At 45.1% G+C, this 17,007-nt stretch overlaps 1 protein-coding gene across 1 annotated transcript in view; it reads left to right on the forward strand.

The window, feature by feature from the left end:
• The window catches only part of LOC310772724 (GA-binding protein subunit beta-1-like), a gene marked incomplete at both ends in the record, with an annotated part of 37,108 nt that extends 32,054 nt beyond the window's left edge, over positions 1-5,054 (forward strand). The window contains one exon of the mRNA XM_083632625.1: positions 4,800-5,054. Within this exon, the coding sequence (XP_083488751.1) occupies positions 4,800-5,054 (255 nt within the window). The remainder of the gene's footprint in view (positions 1-4,799) is intronic.
• Between the last annotated feature and the right edge of the window lie 11,953 nt (positions 5,055-17,007).

Genomic DNA, 17,007 nt, shown 5'->3' on the forward strand with positions numbered 1-17,007 from the left:
TTTGACGGTGGGACGTTGATCTAACCCTTTTACGTCTCTTATATAAGTATTGGACGTGTACAACGTGTACAACCCATTCCACCGACCCACTAAGTGGCGACAAGGAAGTAGGAAGGCAAGCAAAAAGCAGTGTGATCCATTTCCATTCTCATGAAAATGGATTGGCGGAGGCGCTTTCGTTTCCGCGCTGATTGCTGGCGGTGCGGGATTGCAAACGTGCATGGTGGATTGCGGATGGAGCACACTTTGAGGCACGCAGCGTAAATATGACCAGAGTCGCAGGGGCTTCATCGGAGCTCTCGGCCAGGGCTCCGGGAGGCGGGCGAGTCCAGCCGGGCTTCCTCGGGGAGCGGCCACGCAGACAGGCACAGCCAGGCACAGCCGCACAGCGGCAGCGGGGCAGTGAGACTGGTGACACGCTTGTGGTGCAGCAGGCTATTTTGCAAATTGGAAACAGCCATAAAAGGCTTTTAGAATGGGATTTTCAACCCATTCTTTTTTGTTTCTTTTTCGCTCTAATTTAGAGTAATTTAATTTCTATTCAGAAATTTATTTGAGAGGTCGAGAGTATGAGAAAGTGCATTTGCACAGGTAGGAAAGTGCTTGTGACACGGCGCTGCAGTCAAGAAGAACGCCCACGGAGGGAGGAGTTGAGCAGAGGGGAGTTTCCTGCTGTTATGGAGGAAATTACTGTTCAAAACTATTGTTTAGGTCTTACTGATGCCAAAAATGAATGGTTAAAGTGATCGAATTTCACAAAAAGCCGTTTATCTCTGAATATTTTTTCTGACGCTAAAACCATGCTGTATTCAATTGCTAATGCTTACATAACTACTAACTCTACAAACTACCGTAAATTCCGGACTATAAGACGCACCGGTGTATAAGCCGCGGGACCAAAATTGACTATTTTTTTCTTCTATAAGCCGCACCGGACTATAAGCCGCGGGTGTTTTGATGTTTAATTACCATATGAAAGGGTTCGTGCACAGAGAGGAATGTCGGGAAAGAGATCGCTGTTTGGGGAAGCTCCCATTTATTAACATTTCAACAAAACAAAACAAAAGTCAGGTCACTAATCCCCAGACAAAATCACACAACAATAGGCTACCGTATATGTGCAGCAAACCTGTAACCAGAGAAGTCAAGTCACTAATCCTCGTCTTCCTCTTCTTCCTGCGTACTGAAACCACCAAAGTCCTCATCTTCAGTGTCGGAAACGAACAGGTTCAGGGTGGCTTCGTCAACCACTCTCCTCTCTCCTTCAGGTGCCATGGCACGAGTCCGATACCTCACGAGTCCGACACCTCACGAGTCCGAAAAAAGAGGCTAACTTCCCCCAGACCCTAACCCAAAACCTAACCTCTCCCACCCCCACGCCTAAACCTAACATCCCCCAGACCCTAACCCAAAACCTAACCTCTCCCACCCCCACGCCTAAACCTAACCTCCCCCAGACCCTAACCCAAAACCATGAGGTGTCGGACTCGTGAGGTATCGGACTCGTGAGGTATCGGACTAGGGGGCAGTCCCCGTGGCGTCATCCTCTTCATCCCGCAGCAGTCCAGCGTTTTGGAACCCGTTGGTAATTGTGGATGTTTTCACACTCCTATAATATTCCGTGATCTTCCTTTGTGTGAATTCGCCGAAGTTTGTGATTTTCTCCTGATAGTCGGGAGGGAGTTGTTCAGTAGTTCTCCCCCGGACGGACAGTCCCTTTTGCCCAGGTTACGCGCGGCTGCTCTGTTTGATCGGCGGCTGCTCTCTTTTAATGCGAGATTGACTGCTTTCAACTTGAAAGCTGCCTCGTGTGAATTTCTGCGTACCTTCCCCATGGTAAGTGAGAGTGTTGCTTCTACTGCTCGTCTTGTTGTGAATATTCCTTGATCTTCCTTTGTGTGAATTCGCCGAAGTTTGTGATTTTCTCCTGGTAGTCGGGGGAGGGAGTTGTTGCCCGAGTGGCCGTTTGCTTACCGTAATTACCATATGTAAGTGGTCACGCACAGAGGGGATTGTCGGGAAGAGATGGCTGTTTGAGGAAGCTCCCATTTACCGTATTACAACATTTCAACAAAACAACATAACACAACACCACCGTTGTTTATTTTTACAGTGCACACAGTGTCCGCGGTGTGGTGAAAAGAGGGCAAGAGAGGAAATTAAAACAGAAGTGGATTTATAGTTAGAAAGAGTGCTAAAAAAGAGAGATTTTTTTTTTTTTTTTTTTTTTTTCTGAAAAAATCCATAGATAAGACGCACCGTTATATAAGCCGCAGGGGCCAAAAAACGGGAAAAAAGCCGCGGCTTATAGTCCGGAATTTACGGGTAACTCTTTTAGACAGAGAAAGTACACATTCTATTAGTACTTTTGAGATATTGTATGTTCACAAACTCCAAGCAGAAAATAATCCTCGGCTCTTGTAAAATGAGCCAGAATCCTCAAAAAACGGCTTGGCAGAAGCTACCTACAGCAAAAAAAAACGGCTGGCAGTCAATGTGTTAATAGCACATGTGCAATACGGACCAGAATGAATGGTTCAAGAAAACATGCAACAGGTTATATCAGAGAAAGATGGGTGAAAGAATTGATGGTCAAATATTTGCAATACCCAGTACACAACAACAAGCTCCAATACATGGAGAGAATTCTGCTGGAAAACGATGACACGTTTTTTATTACTCCCAAACTGAAATCACTCCAGTTAGGAACTCCTCAAAGCTGCTGGAGGAAGTGTGATGGAGGAGAAGCAAATCATTATCATGTCTTTTGGGCTTGTTTAACACGTTCACTGCCAATGACGTATTAATACGTCAAAAATAATCCAACGGTTGACTGCCAATGACGTATTAATACGTCAAAAAAATGAATTTTTTTTTTTTGACCGTGGGATGTGCATCTAACCCTTTTACATCTCTTATATAATTATTGGAGCCACCGAACGTTTACAACCCATTCCACCGAGCCACTAAGTGGCGACAGTGCTCTCCTGACTAGAGGAAGGCAAGCAAAAAGCAGCCATTCTCATGAAAATGGATGGGGGAAAACGCTTTCGTTTTCGCGCTGATTGCTGGCGATGCGGGATTGCAAATTTGCATAATAGATTACAGGTGGAACACACTTTGAAACACGCAGCATAAATATGACCAGAATCGCAAAAGCTTCTCTCAACCAAAACTCCAAGAAGCGAGCGAGTCCATCCAGACTTCCTCAAACAGCGGCCGCGCAGACAGGCAGCAGCAGCAGCAAAGCAGTGAGACTGGTGACAAGCTTGTGACGGCCGCTGCAGCCAAGAAGAACGCCCACGGAGGGAGGAGTTGGAAGCAGAGGGGGGTTTCCTGCTGTTATGGAGGAAATTACTGTTCAAAACTATTGTTTAGATGTCTGACGTCTCACTGATGCCAAAAATGAATGGTTAAAGTGACTGTTCTATCGAATTTCACAAAAAGCCGTTTATCTCGGAATAATTTTTCTGATGCTGAAACCATGCTGTATTCAACTGCTAATGCTTACATAACTACTAACTCTACAAACTAACTCTTTTAGACAGAGAAAGCACACATTCTATTAGTTCTTTTGAGATATTGTGTGTTCACAAAATCTTAGCAGAAAAGAATCCTCGGGTCTTGAAAGATGAGCCAGAATCCTCAAAAAACCCCTCTGGCAGAAGCTAACTACAGTAAAAAAAAAACGTCTGGCAGTGAATGTGTTAAAAATCGAAGATTTCTGGGAGGATGTCTGGGATAGGATACAGGAGATTCTGAATTTGCAGATACCAAAGACCTGCCTTGTTCTGTATCTGGGAGACATTCCGGATGATGTCATAGGGGGATGATGTCATAGGGGGATGATGTCATAGGGGGATGACAAATACTTACTGAAAATCTTTATAACAGCAGGGAAAAAGGCCATTCATTACACGGCGGCTACAGGCGGATCCCCGAACCGCAGAAAAGTGCCTTCAAATAGTTTCAGAAATGTTTCCGATGGAAAAGCTCACTTTTATCCTAAGATGAGATATATATTTGTGGATAAGGGGGTAGATAGGGCGGTGTAGATATTTACATATATATAGAGAATCATAGAATGTACATAGGCTTAAAACGGGGCTATCCCCATTTGCTCGAGCTCACATTCGTATACATTTTTGAACGCGGTACAGGACTATACTAACCATAGGAGAACAGAGAAGGAGGAGAGACTAATTGGGAGGTGGAGTTCTCTCCCATCTGCTTTGCTAAAGCTGTGATGTATCTGCAATTAACTGTTATTTTTTTGTGTACCCAACACGAGAGCAGTATGTTCTCCCCTCTCTGAAGTTTGATACTCTGATCGACAATGTGATGTATGATATGATGGTAGGCGACGTGTAATTTTTTCTTTTTTCCCTGTGTATTCTTTTTCTTTCATGTTTTTGTTGTTGGACTTGTTTTCTGTTAAACGAAAATCTCCAATAAAGCGTATAATTTTTTTTTAAGAGTGACATCATCATCAGTGGCATCCTCAAAGATGACATGATCATAAATTATGACATCATCACTGTCGACATCCCAATGATGACATCCTAACAGAGTCCAGTGATGTAGTCAGATAGTGATGTAGGCATGACATCATCTAACAGTTCAAATTCATGAGATGTAGTTATGACATCACCTAACACTAAGTGGTAGGGCCAAGGGGGGAATTGGGATTTGGCCTTAGAGTATTCCAGCTCTGACCGTGTGACTTTGTCTTCCTTGGTATGCAAGACAGAAAAAAAAATCATATCCCTGCAAACACTAAATGATTTGATTCCTTACAGGAGGTGGAGGAGGAGCAGCTGGAGATCTTAGAAGGAGCTGCAGAGGAGGAGGAGGAGGGCAGGGTGGAGGAAGAGGAGAGGAGAGAGGGAGAGGAGGAGGTGGTGAGTGAGCTCCCAGAGGATGCTATCCTGGTGAACGAGGGTGAGCTGGACACAGCAGAGGACCAGGACCCTGAGGGCACGGAGGCGTCTCCAGGCAAGGCTGTCCCCGCCAGGCGAGGCCGGGGCAGGGGGAGGGGCAGACGCAGGCGCTAGCCAAACATTGCTCACGTTACAGCTAAGCTAACATTACACCTAAGCTAATGTTAGATGCACCCTTCCTGTTGCGCGGTGAGATGGTTGGCGGGTATAGCTCGGTCGAAAGAAAATAGTTCCTACATGAAACTGCTCACAACAAGTTCTATGTGTGGATTATCTTGAGTAACCGGGTCATACTTTCTGGAAAGAGACATTGCTGTTGAGTTTTTCAAATACCTGTAATTTCTTGAACAACCTCCCAGTTGCATGGGAGCTGCTTTGGAAATGTTAACTTTTTTGTCTGCTATCTACCACCGCCACAAAAGGCAGATACATCTCAAATTCACCACACAATCACTATTTTATAAGCCAAGAGGACCTCCAGGTGACAGTTGGTTAACTGCCACAGCGGCTGGTAGAGAAAAATACTCCAGACAGAGCCGGAAATGACCAGAAAATCACTGGTGGTTGGTGGATGAGATAAAAAAAATAAAAGCCTGGATGTGTGATCTCATTTGAGTTGTGAGAGTTATCCACTTTCACAGGCCAACAAGAAATACAAATTCAACCTCGGAGGCAAGTTAGGAAATCAGTCAGTCTGCATCAATTCCCCACTCCCACAGCCATTATTACATCAGCAGCAAACTGAGAAATCAATTGCCAGGAGACGTATTTCCAAAACCATGCACTTGTGTTGCTACGGTACCTCCTGCTGAAACACTGCTGCTGCTACAACTAGCATCGCTAGCTGTGGTTTCTGGTGCCCTGAATGCAGATTAGTCTAATTATTTGATTTACAAGAAGTTAACAGAGAATGTAGAAGAATGACTGTTCTGATGATAGTTTTGACTTCTGGACAAAATAATCTTACAATTAAGATCACATTCTATGATTATTGGGGGCTGTTGTTATTTTGAGGTGTTTCAAGTTGTAGCCAGCCCTCGACCGTCTCAAGCAGATGGGATTGTGTGCGTACGTGTGTGCGTCAAGCCAAGGTATTGCCTCCCACTTCTTTTGCAGTCTTAACACTAAAGATCCATTCACAGGGAGTTTTGACTGCTATTTCCAGCTTTGCTTTCAATCCATTTACGGTTTCTAAGTTATTCTCCAGCAGTTGTGTTTACGTTATTTCTCCTGATAGGATTTGTTAATAAAGGACCTCTTTCTTGTCTGTGACCATGGACTGTGACTGCGTCGCATGGTGAAACGTCTTGTCTGTGACCATGGACTGTGACTGCGTCGCATGGTGAAACGTCTTGTCTGTGACCATGGACTGTGACTGCGTCGCATGGTGAAACGTCTTGTCTGTGACCATGGACTGTGACTGCGTCGCATGGTGAAACGTCTTGTCTGTGACCATGGACTGTGACTGCGTCGCATGGTGAAACGTCTTGTCTGTGACCATGGACTGTGACTGCGTCGCATGGTGAAACGTCTTGTCTGTGACCATGGACTGTGACTGCGTCGCATGGTGAAACGTCTTGTCTGTGACCATGGACTGTGACTGCGTCGCATGGTGAAACGTCTTGTCTGTGACCATGGACTGTGACTGCGTCGCATGGTGAAACGTCTTGTCTGTGACCATGGACTGTGACTGCGTCGCATGGTGAAACGTCTTGTCTGTGACCATGGACTGTGACTGCGTCGCATGGTGAAACGTCTTGTCTGTGACCATGGACTGTGACTGCGTCGCATGGTGAAACGCGCATCAGTACAGCTGCACAATATGGACAAAAAGAAGCATGATCCAATGACAGTAAAAGCACTTGACCCACTCTTATCCAGAGCGACCTACAGTGAGAGGCTCAGGGCAGGAAAGACGGCTGTAGACGGACATTATCTGTTGTGTGGATCAAACTTGTGACCTTCAGGTTACAGAGCAGTCTGTTGTTTAACTACAGTATCAGGCCACCTTACACTTAATTCTCTATCATTTAATTGTGGTTATGAAACGATTTGAAGTGGAAAGAACAATATGGGGGTGAAAAATTAACAAATTGTCTGTTAGAATTATATGAAAGATTTGACAAGAGCTGTTACAAGACCGCCGTACAGCTCCAGGAGTTCTTCCATTTTGAGCATTCGTGGCTCGTGGAAAATTGTACGTCCAACCCTGGCTGTGTTGGTGCCATCAGGCCTGGCTGTGTTTGTGCCATCAGGCATGGCTGTGTTGGTGCCATCAGGCCTGGCTGTGTTGGTGCCATCAGGCATGGCTGTGTTGGTGCCATCAGGCATGGCTGTGTTGGTGCCATCAGGCATGGCTGTGTTGGTGTTATCAGGCCTGGCTGTGTTGGTGCCATCAGGCCTGGCTGTGTTGGTGTTATCAGGCCTGGCTGTGTTGGTGCCATCAGGCCTGGCTGTGTTGGTGCCATCAGGCCTGGCTGTGTTGGTGCCATCAGGCATGGCTGTGTTTTGGTGCCATCAGGCCTGGCTGTGTTGGTGCCATCAGGCATGGCTGTGTTGGTGCCATCAGGCATGGCTGTGTTGGTGCCATCAGGCCTGGCTGTGTTGGTGCCATCAGGCCTGGCTGTGTTGGTGCCATCAGGCCTGGCTGTGTTGGTGCCATCAGGCATGGCTGTGTTGGTGCCATCAGGCCTGGCTGTGTTGGTGCCATCAGGCCTGGCTGTGTTGGTGCCATCAGGCCTGGCTGTGTTGGTGCCATCAGGCCTGGCTGTGTTGGTGCCATCAGGCCTGGCTGTGTTGGTGTTATCAGGCCTGGCTGTGTTGGTGCCATCAGGCCTGGCTGTGTTGGTGCCATCAGGCCTGGCTGTGTTTTGGTGCCATCAGGCCTGGCTGTGTTGGTGCCATCAGGCCTGGCTGTGTTGGTGCCATCAGGCATGGCTGTGTTGGTGCCATCAGGCCTGGCTGTGTTGGTGCCATCAGGCCTGGCTGTGTTGGTGCCATCAGGCATGGCTGTGTTGGTGCCATCAGGCCTGGCTGTGTTGGTGCCATCAGGCCTGGCTGTGTTGGTGCCATCAGGCCTGGCTGTGTTGGTGCCATCAGGCATGGCTGTGTTGGTGCCATCAGACCACTTTGTTTTGCCGGCTGCACATTCTGCACTCCACCAGAAAGCATAGAACTCAACAGACCACCCACTTTTTCCTCTGCTCCCGTTCCATCAGAGAATTCCCCATTCATTTTCTCCATAGATGTTTAAAAAAAATCCTTATAAAGATTTTGTATTATTATTATTATTTGGGGGGCATTTTTCGCCTTTAATTTGACAGGATGGTATGTGCTGGGCAGCGATAGGGGGCGGGGAGGGAGAGAGGGGAGGACATGCAGCAAATGACTGCAGGTCGAATTCGAACCTGGGTCGGCTGCATGAAGGACTAAGGACTGGTACATTACATCTACTAGGCGAGCCCCCGGGACACCCCTATATAAGGAGTTTTAAGCCTGGAACCAAGCCATCCGGCCACCTACTGAATCGTGAGTGGCCATAAAAAAATCTCACTTGGAGCAAAAAATAAAAAGCGCAAAAATATTATATTTTTGACCCAAGCGCGCTGCAACCCGACCCGTTTTTATTTTTTGTTTTTGCTCCAAGTGCAATGCTTTATGCTCACTCACGATTCAGTAGGTGGCTAGTTGGCTTGGTTCCAGGCTTAAAACTCTTTATAAGGATTTTTCGAAACATCTATGGAGAAAATGAATGGGGAATTATCTGATGGAACGGAAGCTGAGAAAAAGTAGGTGGTCACTGACACTGTTGAGCTCTACTGAGGAGTTGCAGTCATCAATGTGAAGTTGTTGTTTTTGTGCAGCCCTGCTCTGCACTATGGAATCTGACAGTGGATATTAGTTTACACATTTGCATTCAGAGGCTCTATTTATGCAGTAGCATGAAATCTGACTTTTAAATTTGAAATTTTACCTTGATTCCATAACAGTAATTTGCAATCTCCAATTGAATAAAAAAAAAATATATATATATATATATATATATATACCGGTATATATATATATATATATATATATAGCAGTAGAAAGGAAATCCAGCGCACACCAGGTTGTCAGAATAGACTTCTTTTATTTAAGTAGCATAGATATGGCGAACAACGCGTTTCGCTGTTGCTTCATCAGGTTCGCTTTACTGCTATTTCTGCTGTTCCTGCTCCAGCTGCACCCGGGACTAGGGGCACAGCTGTGCACAGGGCACTACTTTCTTATATATATATATATATATATATTTTTTTTTCTGTTGTTTAAATGCAGCCTTGCCTCAGACGACTGTAGGTCAGTTTGCAAAAGTTTTCTAAACTGGTTGATGTTGTGATGGCTTATTATCTTTCAGTGTGGGAGAGTGAAAGATACATGTTTGGGGAATAAAAATGTAAAAGCAAAATGTAATAATGTTGTGTGCATAGTTTTGTTTTGGATAGTTTTGTTATCTGTAATACTTTTTTTTTTGGGGGGGGGGGACTTTTTAGAATTCAATAAATACACACTTTGTTATTGTTATTCTACCCTTGCTTTTTATGTTTGTTTCTCAGTTCTAATGTACTAACACTACACTTGCATAAAGATGCAGGCAAGTCACCTTTGAAGTCTCAAGTCTGCTCATGTGGAAGTGGTTGATTGAGCTCTCCAGGCTGTGTATCATCTACAGTGTCTCCTCAGGGCATCTGATTGTTGATTGAGCTTTCCAGGCTGTGTATCATCTACCAGTGTCTCCTCAGGGCATCTGATGGTTGGGTTACATGCACTTAAAAAAATTGAATTATTGTGTTAATCCGCCTAAAACCGGACTTTTGAAATTCATGTAAACATGTTAGCTCAACTGAATTATAAAAGTCTGACTAACACACCCAGATAATGCGATTGGGAGTCGATTTACTCCTGCATGTATACAGGCCAGTTGGACTGGAACTGGACGAGGCGACCTGCGCATGCGCTAACGTTCTTTGACCCGGAAGCGTGTAAAACTGTTATGTTAGCGGGTAGGGAGCGATTAGCTAACCCTAAATGTGAAGTTCATTGATGTAGTAGCTAAATCTGTGTCTAGAATTTTTTTTTAATGGAATATCTTAGTTTCAACTGTATTGAGCTAACAATGGGCAGCTTTGTGTTACGTGACCATCCCTGCGTTTGAATGGTTTATCGGCGCTCTCTCTCTCCACATAAACACAACCTCGCTCGACCACATAAACACAGAACACAACAAAACAATGTCCCATCACTAAAATACACACAGGGTGCAGCGTCTCTCAACATAAACACACTGCCACACTATTATATGGGCCAGAAGTGATCGTTTTGAGGGGAAACGTTTGTATAATTATATCATCTTTTTTAATGAAATAGCTGCATTATTAACACGTTCACTGCCGTGGACGAGTTAACTCGTCAAAAACAAACCAACGGTTGACTGCCGTGGACAAGTTAACTCGTCAAAAAAAAAATTGGTGGGACGTTGATCTAACCCTTTTACATCTCCTATAAAAATATGGGAGCCACCAAACGTGTACAACCCATTCCACCGACCCACTAAGTGGCGACAGTGCTCTCCAGACTATTGAAAGCCGAGCCAAAACTGCAGGGAAAAGCGTGAGGAAGCCATTCTCATACTGTAGGCGAAAACGCTTTCGCGCTGGAGCACAACGGTGGCGCACAAGGGTGGGGGGTTCCAAAAATAGACTGGGTGGAACACACTTTGAAACACGCAGCATAAAGCCCAGAATCGCAAAAGCTTCATCAAAGCTCTCAACCGAAACCCCAAGAAACGAGCGAGCCCATCCAGACTCGCCCGACGAGGGGCAGCCAGGCAGCACAGACAACAGAAACTCGCTTGTGACACACCCGCTGCAGCCACGGAGGGAGGAGGAGAACACACACGGAGGGAGGAGTTTGAAGGAGAGGGGGGTTTCCTGCTGTTATGGAGGAAATTACTGTTCAAAACTATTGTTTAGATGTCTGACGTCTTACTGATGCCAAAAATAAATGGTTAAAGTGACTGTTCTATCGAATTTCACAAAAAGGCATTTTTCTCACCTTTCATTTTCAGACGCTGAAACCATGCTGTATTCAACTGCTAATGCCTACATAACTACCGTAAATTCCGGACTATAAGCCGCGGCTTTTTTCCCGTTTTTTGGCCCCTGCGGCTTATATAACGGTGCGGCTTATCTATGGATTTTTTCCAAAAAAAAAAAAAAAATCTCTCTTTTTTAGCACTCTTTCTAACTATAAATCCACTTCTGTTTTAATTTCCTCTCTTGCCCTCTTTTAACAACATAACATAACATAACACAACACAGGTAAGCAGAAAGAAAAAGACGAAGCAATCACGCCATGAATGAGGAAATGACTCACCTGCTGGAGGCTGGAGATACACGGCTTGGGCTAAACTTTTACTCCGTGAAACACTATCGATTAAGTCCGACATCGCTCAGAGGTTTTGAGCAGCTTGAAAACAAGTTTGAAAACGTGCAGAAGTCCATCCACTCACTCACTAAAGAAACTAAGGCAACCGTGAACAGAGTTTATAATGCGGAAAAGCGCATCCGCGCACTGGAGGACAAAAACAACACAGTGAGTCCGAAAATGGATAAAATGCAAAATCGAAACCCTGCACACGCAGGTTGATGACTTAATCAGCAGGAGTAAAAGAAATAACATTCGCCTGATCAATGTAAAAGAGGGAGCTGAGATGGGTGACATGGACGCTTTCGTGGCAAAATCCTGTGTTACATCCTGGACCTGAAGGAAGGCGAGAAACCACCAGAGGTGGACAGGGCACACCGGGCGCCTCGGCCACGTCCAGACCCCGGCCTGCCACCGAGGGCCATCTTCATCTGCCTACTCCGCTGGCCCGACCGTCAACTCATCCTCCAGGCTGCGGGGAAGAAGCCCCTCACCTGGGAGGGTACGCGCTTTTTCGTCCGGGCAGGACCTCTCCGCGTTGGTGCAACAGAAACGCGCAACATACAACAGCATCATCGAGTCAATGGATATCGCTTTGGCGTACTGTACCCAGCGAGACTCGTCATAACCATTGATGGACAGCGGCGGAACAAGAGCTCAAAGTGAAACTGCCGAATATCTTTTGAGTTGGACTGGTCAATAGTACTGTGAGTAACTAAAATAAAAAAATAAAAAACGGAATTCTCTCTTCTTTAGCACTCTTTCTAACTATAAATCCACTTCTGTTTTAATTTCCTCTCTTGCCCTCTTTTCACCACACCGCGGACACTGTGTGCACTGTAAAAATAAACAACGGTGGTGTTGTGTTATGTTGTTTTGTTGAAATGTTACGGTAATATGGTAAATGGGAGCTTCCTCAAACAGCCATCTCTTTCCCGACAATCCCCTCTGTGCGTGACCACTTACATATGGTAATTACGGTAAGCAAACGGCCACTCGGCCAACTCCCTCCCCCGACTACCAGGAGAAAATCACAAACTTCGGCGAATTCACACAAAGGAAGATCAAGGAATATTCACAACAAGACGAGCAGTAGAAGCGGAATATTATAGGAGTGTGAAAACATCCACAATCACCAACGGGTTCCAAAACGCTGGACTGCTGCGGGATGAAGAGGATGATGCCGCCACAGCTGGCGCTGAGGGCCGTCGGAGGCTTCAGAGGCTGTTCGATGCCGACAGTGACGAAGAGGAGTTCGTTGGTTTTGAGTGACAATGAAGGAGAGAGGAGAGTGGTTGACGAAGCCACCCTGAACCTGTTCGTTTCCGACACTGAAGATGAGGACTTTGGTGGTTTCAGTACGCAGGAAGAAGAGGAAGACGAGGATTAGTGACTTGACTTCTCTGGTTACAGGTTTGCTGCACATATAGCCTATTGTTGTGTGATTTTGTCTGGGGATTAGTGACCTGACTTTTGTTTTGTTTTGTTGAAATGTTAATAAATGGGAGCTTCCCCAAACAGCCAACTCTTTCCCGACATTCCTCTCTGTGCACGAACCCTTTCATATGGTAATTAAACATCAAAACACCCGCGGCTTATAGACCGGTGCGGCTTATAGAAGAAAAAAATAGTCAATTTTGGTCCCGCGGCTTATAGACCGGTGCGTCTTATAGTCCGGAATTTACGGTACTAACTCTACAAACTAACTCTTTTAGACAGAGAAAGCACACATTCTATTAGTTCTTTTGAGATATTTTGTGTTCACAAAATCCTAACAGAAAAGAATCCTCGGCTCTTGAAAGATGAGCCAGAATCCTCAAAAAAACCCTTGGCAGAAGCTACCTACAGTAAAAAAAAAAAACTGTTGGCAGTGAATGTGTTAAGAGACTTGCTGCTATCAGCTGTCAGAATTGGCAGAGCCTGCGGGGAAAGAGTGCATATCGCCACCTATCGTAGCGGAGGCAACATGATTCCATCAAAAAATCGATTTCCCACCCGTGCTTGTATACTGGGACAATGACAGTAGTCCGAGTAAATAGCCTGATCAAGCAATAACCATAGCTCGACTTAACTGTGTGTCTCCTCAGGGCATCTGATGGTTGATTGAGCTCTCCAGGCTGTGTATCATCTACCACTGTCTCCTCAGGGCATCTGAAATAATGGAGAATCCATGTAGTGTCGTGTCACTGATCTCTGTAGCTGTGCAACTGTTTCGTCCCAGAAAGTAAATAATGCAAATTTTCCAGATGTCTGCCAGTTCTGTCTAAGACAATGCATTATAGATATTGTTTGTGTGCAGTATGAGAATGCAAATTTATGCCCTGTTGTCCTGTTCATTTCGAACCTGCTGTTCTTGACACATTACTCAAGCAGTCTGAAAATAGTGTTTGTGTATATCTAAGGTTACTATATTAAGTAGAGACTCAGCAACTGACAGAACTGAGATGAACACGTCTACGAGTCTTGAGTCTCAAGTCAAGTTCCAATTCTAAATCTCAGGGTTCCTACACAAGTATGGAATTTGATTTGAGTATTTTCCAGGTCTGGAAAAGTATGGAAAAAGGAAAAGAGAGTACGGAACAATATTTGTGTTTCCAGACTATTGTCTATTGCAGTGGTTCTCAAATTTTTTCACATGAGGGACCCCTAAACTGACAAAGATTAGACCACGTACCCCCATTTGATAGGATTTTGTCCCATGGTCCCCCATATGATAATAAGATTGATGCTTTTAGGTGTTTTATTACAGAACGTGTATAAAACACATGACCAAAATAGTCATTGTGTTACTTATGAATGGAATTATAGCGAAAATGCATTTCCCCCCTTTTGGCTGGGGACCCCCTGGAACCCCCTCAAGGACCCCTGGGGGTCCCTGGTCCCCCATTTGAGAACCACTGGTCTATTGTAACTATCTGACTATTCATTTTTCTAAAGAATAAAATTCTGAATTTAGAAAAAAATTCTAAATTGATAATAATACAAGGGTGTGTTTTATCATAGCATCAGAATGTAACATGCATGTTACCATTACCAAACATCTAGCTGTATTCCCAACAACCCGGTCTCACACTCGTCAAAATACGTTGATTTGTCACGCCCCCTCAGCATCATTATTGCCGACTTGAAAGGTATGCCGAAGAAGGACCGTCTGGAGATCGCCTCGCGGTGACCCCCAGCTGTCTTGAATGTAATAACAGCTTGAGGTTTAAGTAGGTCAGAGCTGCACTAGGGAGAAGGGGCGGAAGTTGCGGACCCGGTTCGAATCCCGAATCTATAGGCGGAGGACAGATATGCGGTCGCTATGACGACCAGTTGTGGGCGGGGGCAGATCGAGCAGCAGTGGAAACAAAACATCCATCGGGTCGAAACAATTAGAGCCGAGTGGTGACAAGCTGTGCAGGGGCTGTAAAATGTGGTGGAAATGAGCCATTAGATTACCAGTCAAATATCCTGGCCCAGAATCCCGCTAGTGAAGGACAGAACCAAAATAGATAACGTGCCCTCTGACACCTGACACCTATCGCACAGTGGTGAAACAGAAGGATAGATCCTATGGAACTTATGCTTAGAATAGTGAAGACGGTGAGCGACTTTAAATTGGATCAGCTGGTGGCTACTATTAACTGAGCAGAGTTGTATCATAGACAGACTCCTATCCCATATAATGTCAGCTAACTCGATACCAAGTTCCCCCTGCCATGCTTCTCTAATCCTCTCAGTAGAGGCCGAGGTGCAGTTATCAAACAAACATACAAATCTGGAAATGAGATGCTTGGAGTGAGTAGGGCTCAGCAAAACATAAAAAAAACATGCTCATCTGGAAGTGTTACAAAGTCATGAATCCTGGATCGAACATAATTTCTGACTTGCAGGTATCTAAACCAGTGTGTGCCAGGCAACTCAAACTTCCTCTTCAGTAGGTCAAAGGATGCAAAATTACCATCTATGTATAGGTCGTTGATTGAGGACAGACCCTTCTCACTTCAGGCCTGGTAGTTTCTGTCTGACCAAGGAGCCAAAAAAGAGTGATTGAAACAAATTGGAGTGTGTACGGAAACATCTGGCAGACTCAGAACTCTCCTGAGTTGATTCAGAATTCTGACAGAGTTTCTCACAATAAAACTCAAACTTCGAAAAGTCCCCGGCCCCTCTAGGTTAGAAAACAGCCTGGCCGGCAGAGAGGAGTTGGCAATAGTGCCAGCCTCCATTTTCAGCCACAAGGGGGCCGCGGGAACTGCATTGCCAGGAATCCCCTGCCACCAAAACATTTGAGCCCTAACATTAGCAGCCCAGTAGTAGTGCCTAAAAACTGGCAAGGCCAGCCCACCTTCGGACTTGGGCTTTTGCAAATGGACTTTCGAAATTCTGTGGTTCTTATAATTCCATATAGGACATGATTATAGAGTCCAGTTCTTTAAAAAAAAGCCGACGTAAGAAAGATGGGAAGGTTTTGACACAGATAAAGGAACCTGTGGAGTGAAACCATTTTAATTGAGTTTATACGGCCAATCATGGACAAAGGGAGAATTTTCCAGTTTTCTATGCATTTTTTAAGCCTTGAAACAAAATCGTCAAAATTCAACTTAAATATTAGTTTTGGATCTCTGGGTATGGTCAGGCCAAGATAGATGAGGCGGTCTTTTGCCAGTTTGAATGAGAGATTTTCCAGGAAACCGGGAGTGAAGACATCAGAGAGAGGCATAAAGTCACTCTTTGTCCAGTTAATTGTATATCCGGACAGCCTACCGAAGGAGTTGATCAATTCTAGAAGAGGGGGGATCGATTTCTCTGAGTTATGTAGGTATAGAATTACATCGTCAGCGTACAAACTCATACGCGTCTCAATACCTCCGACCTTCAGGCCTGTAATACTCGGGTGACCACGTATTTTTAAGGCAAGGGGTTCGAGCGCAACGGCGAAGAGGGCCGGCGAGAGAGGGCAACCCTGCTGAACCGAGCGAAGTAATGGAAACCTGGTTGACCTATCACTGTTGGTTATAACTGAGCATGTTGGACTAGCATATATGAGCTTTACTCAGGATACGAATGAATCACCAAATCCAAATCTGCGCAACGATTCAAACATATAAGGCCACTCAACCTGATCAAACGCCTTCCGTGCGTCAAGTGACAAAATAGCTGCACCACTGGTCCTACTGTGATCTGCGTACATGGTGTTGAGGAGGCGCCTGACATTAAAGAAAGATAACCTATTTGGGATGAACCCTGTCTGGTCGGGGTGAATGATAGATGACAAATGTTTGTTTAGCTGGGTAGTTAGCGTTTTAGTGATTATTTTTCTATCAAGGTTCTGGAGTGCTATGGGTCTGTAGCTGGCCGGGTCTACTTCCTCTTTCCCCTTTTTTAGAATGAGGGAGATGTTAGCTTCATACAATGTTTTAGGCAAGACTTCGTCCTTCTTTGAGCTAGATATCATTCTGAGTAGGAGAGGGGCGAGAATATCGCAAAATCTCTTGTAAAATTCAGCACCGAATCCGTCGGGCCCGGCTGCTTTGTCTGATGGGAATGATTTAATAGCATTAGTGATCTCTTCCAATGTGAAATCAGAGTCTAAGTCCTCTCTGGCAGCGTCACTAAGTTT

Source organism: Poromitra crassiceps, assembly GCF_964638095.1.
Source record: "Poromitra crassiceps genome assembly, chromosome: 1".
Classification (NCBI taxonomy): Eukaryota; Metazoa; Chordata; class Actinopteri; order Beryciformes; family Melamphaidae; genus Poromitra; species Poromitra crassiceps.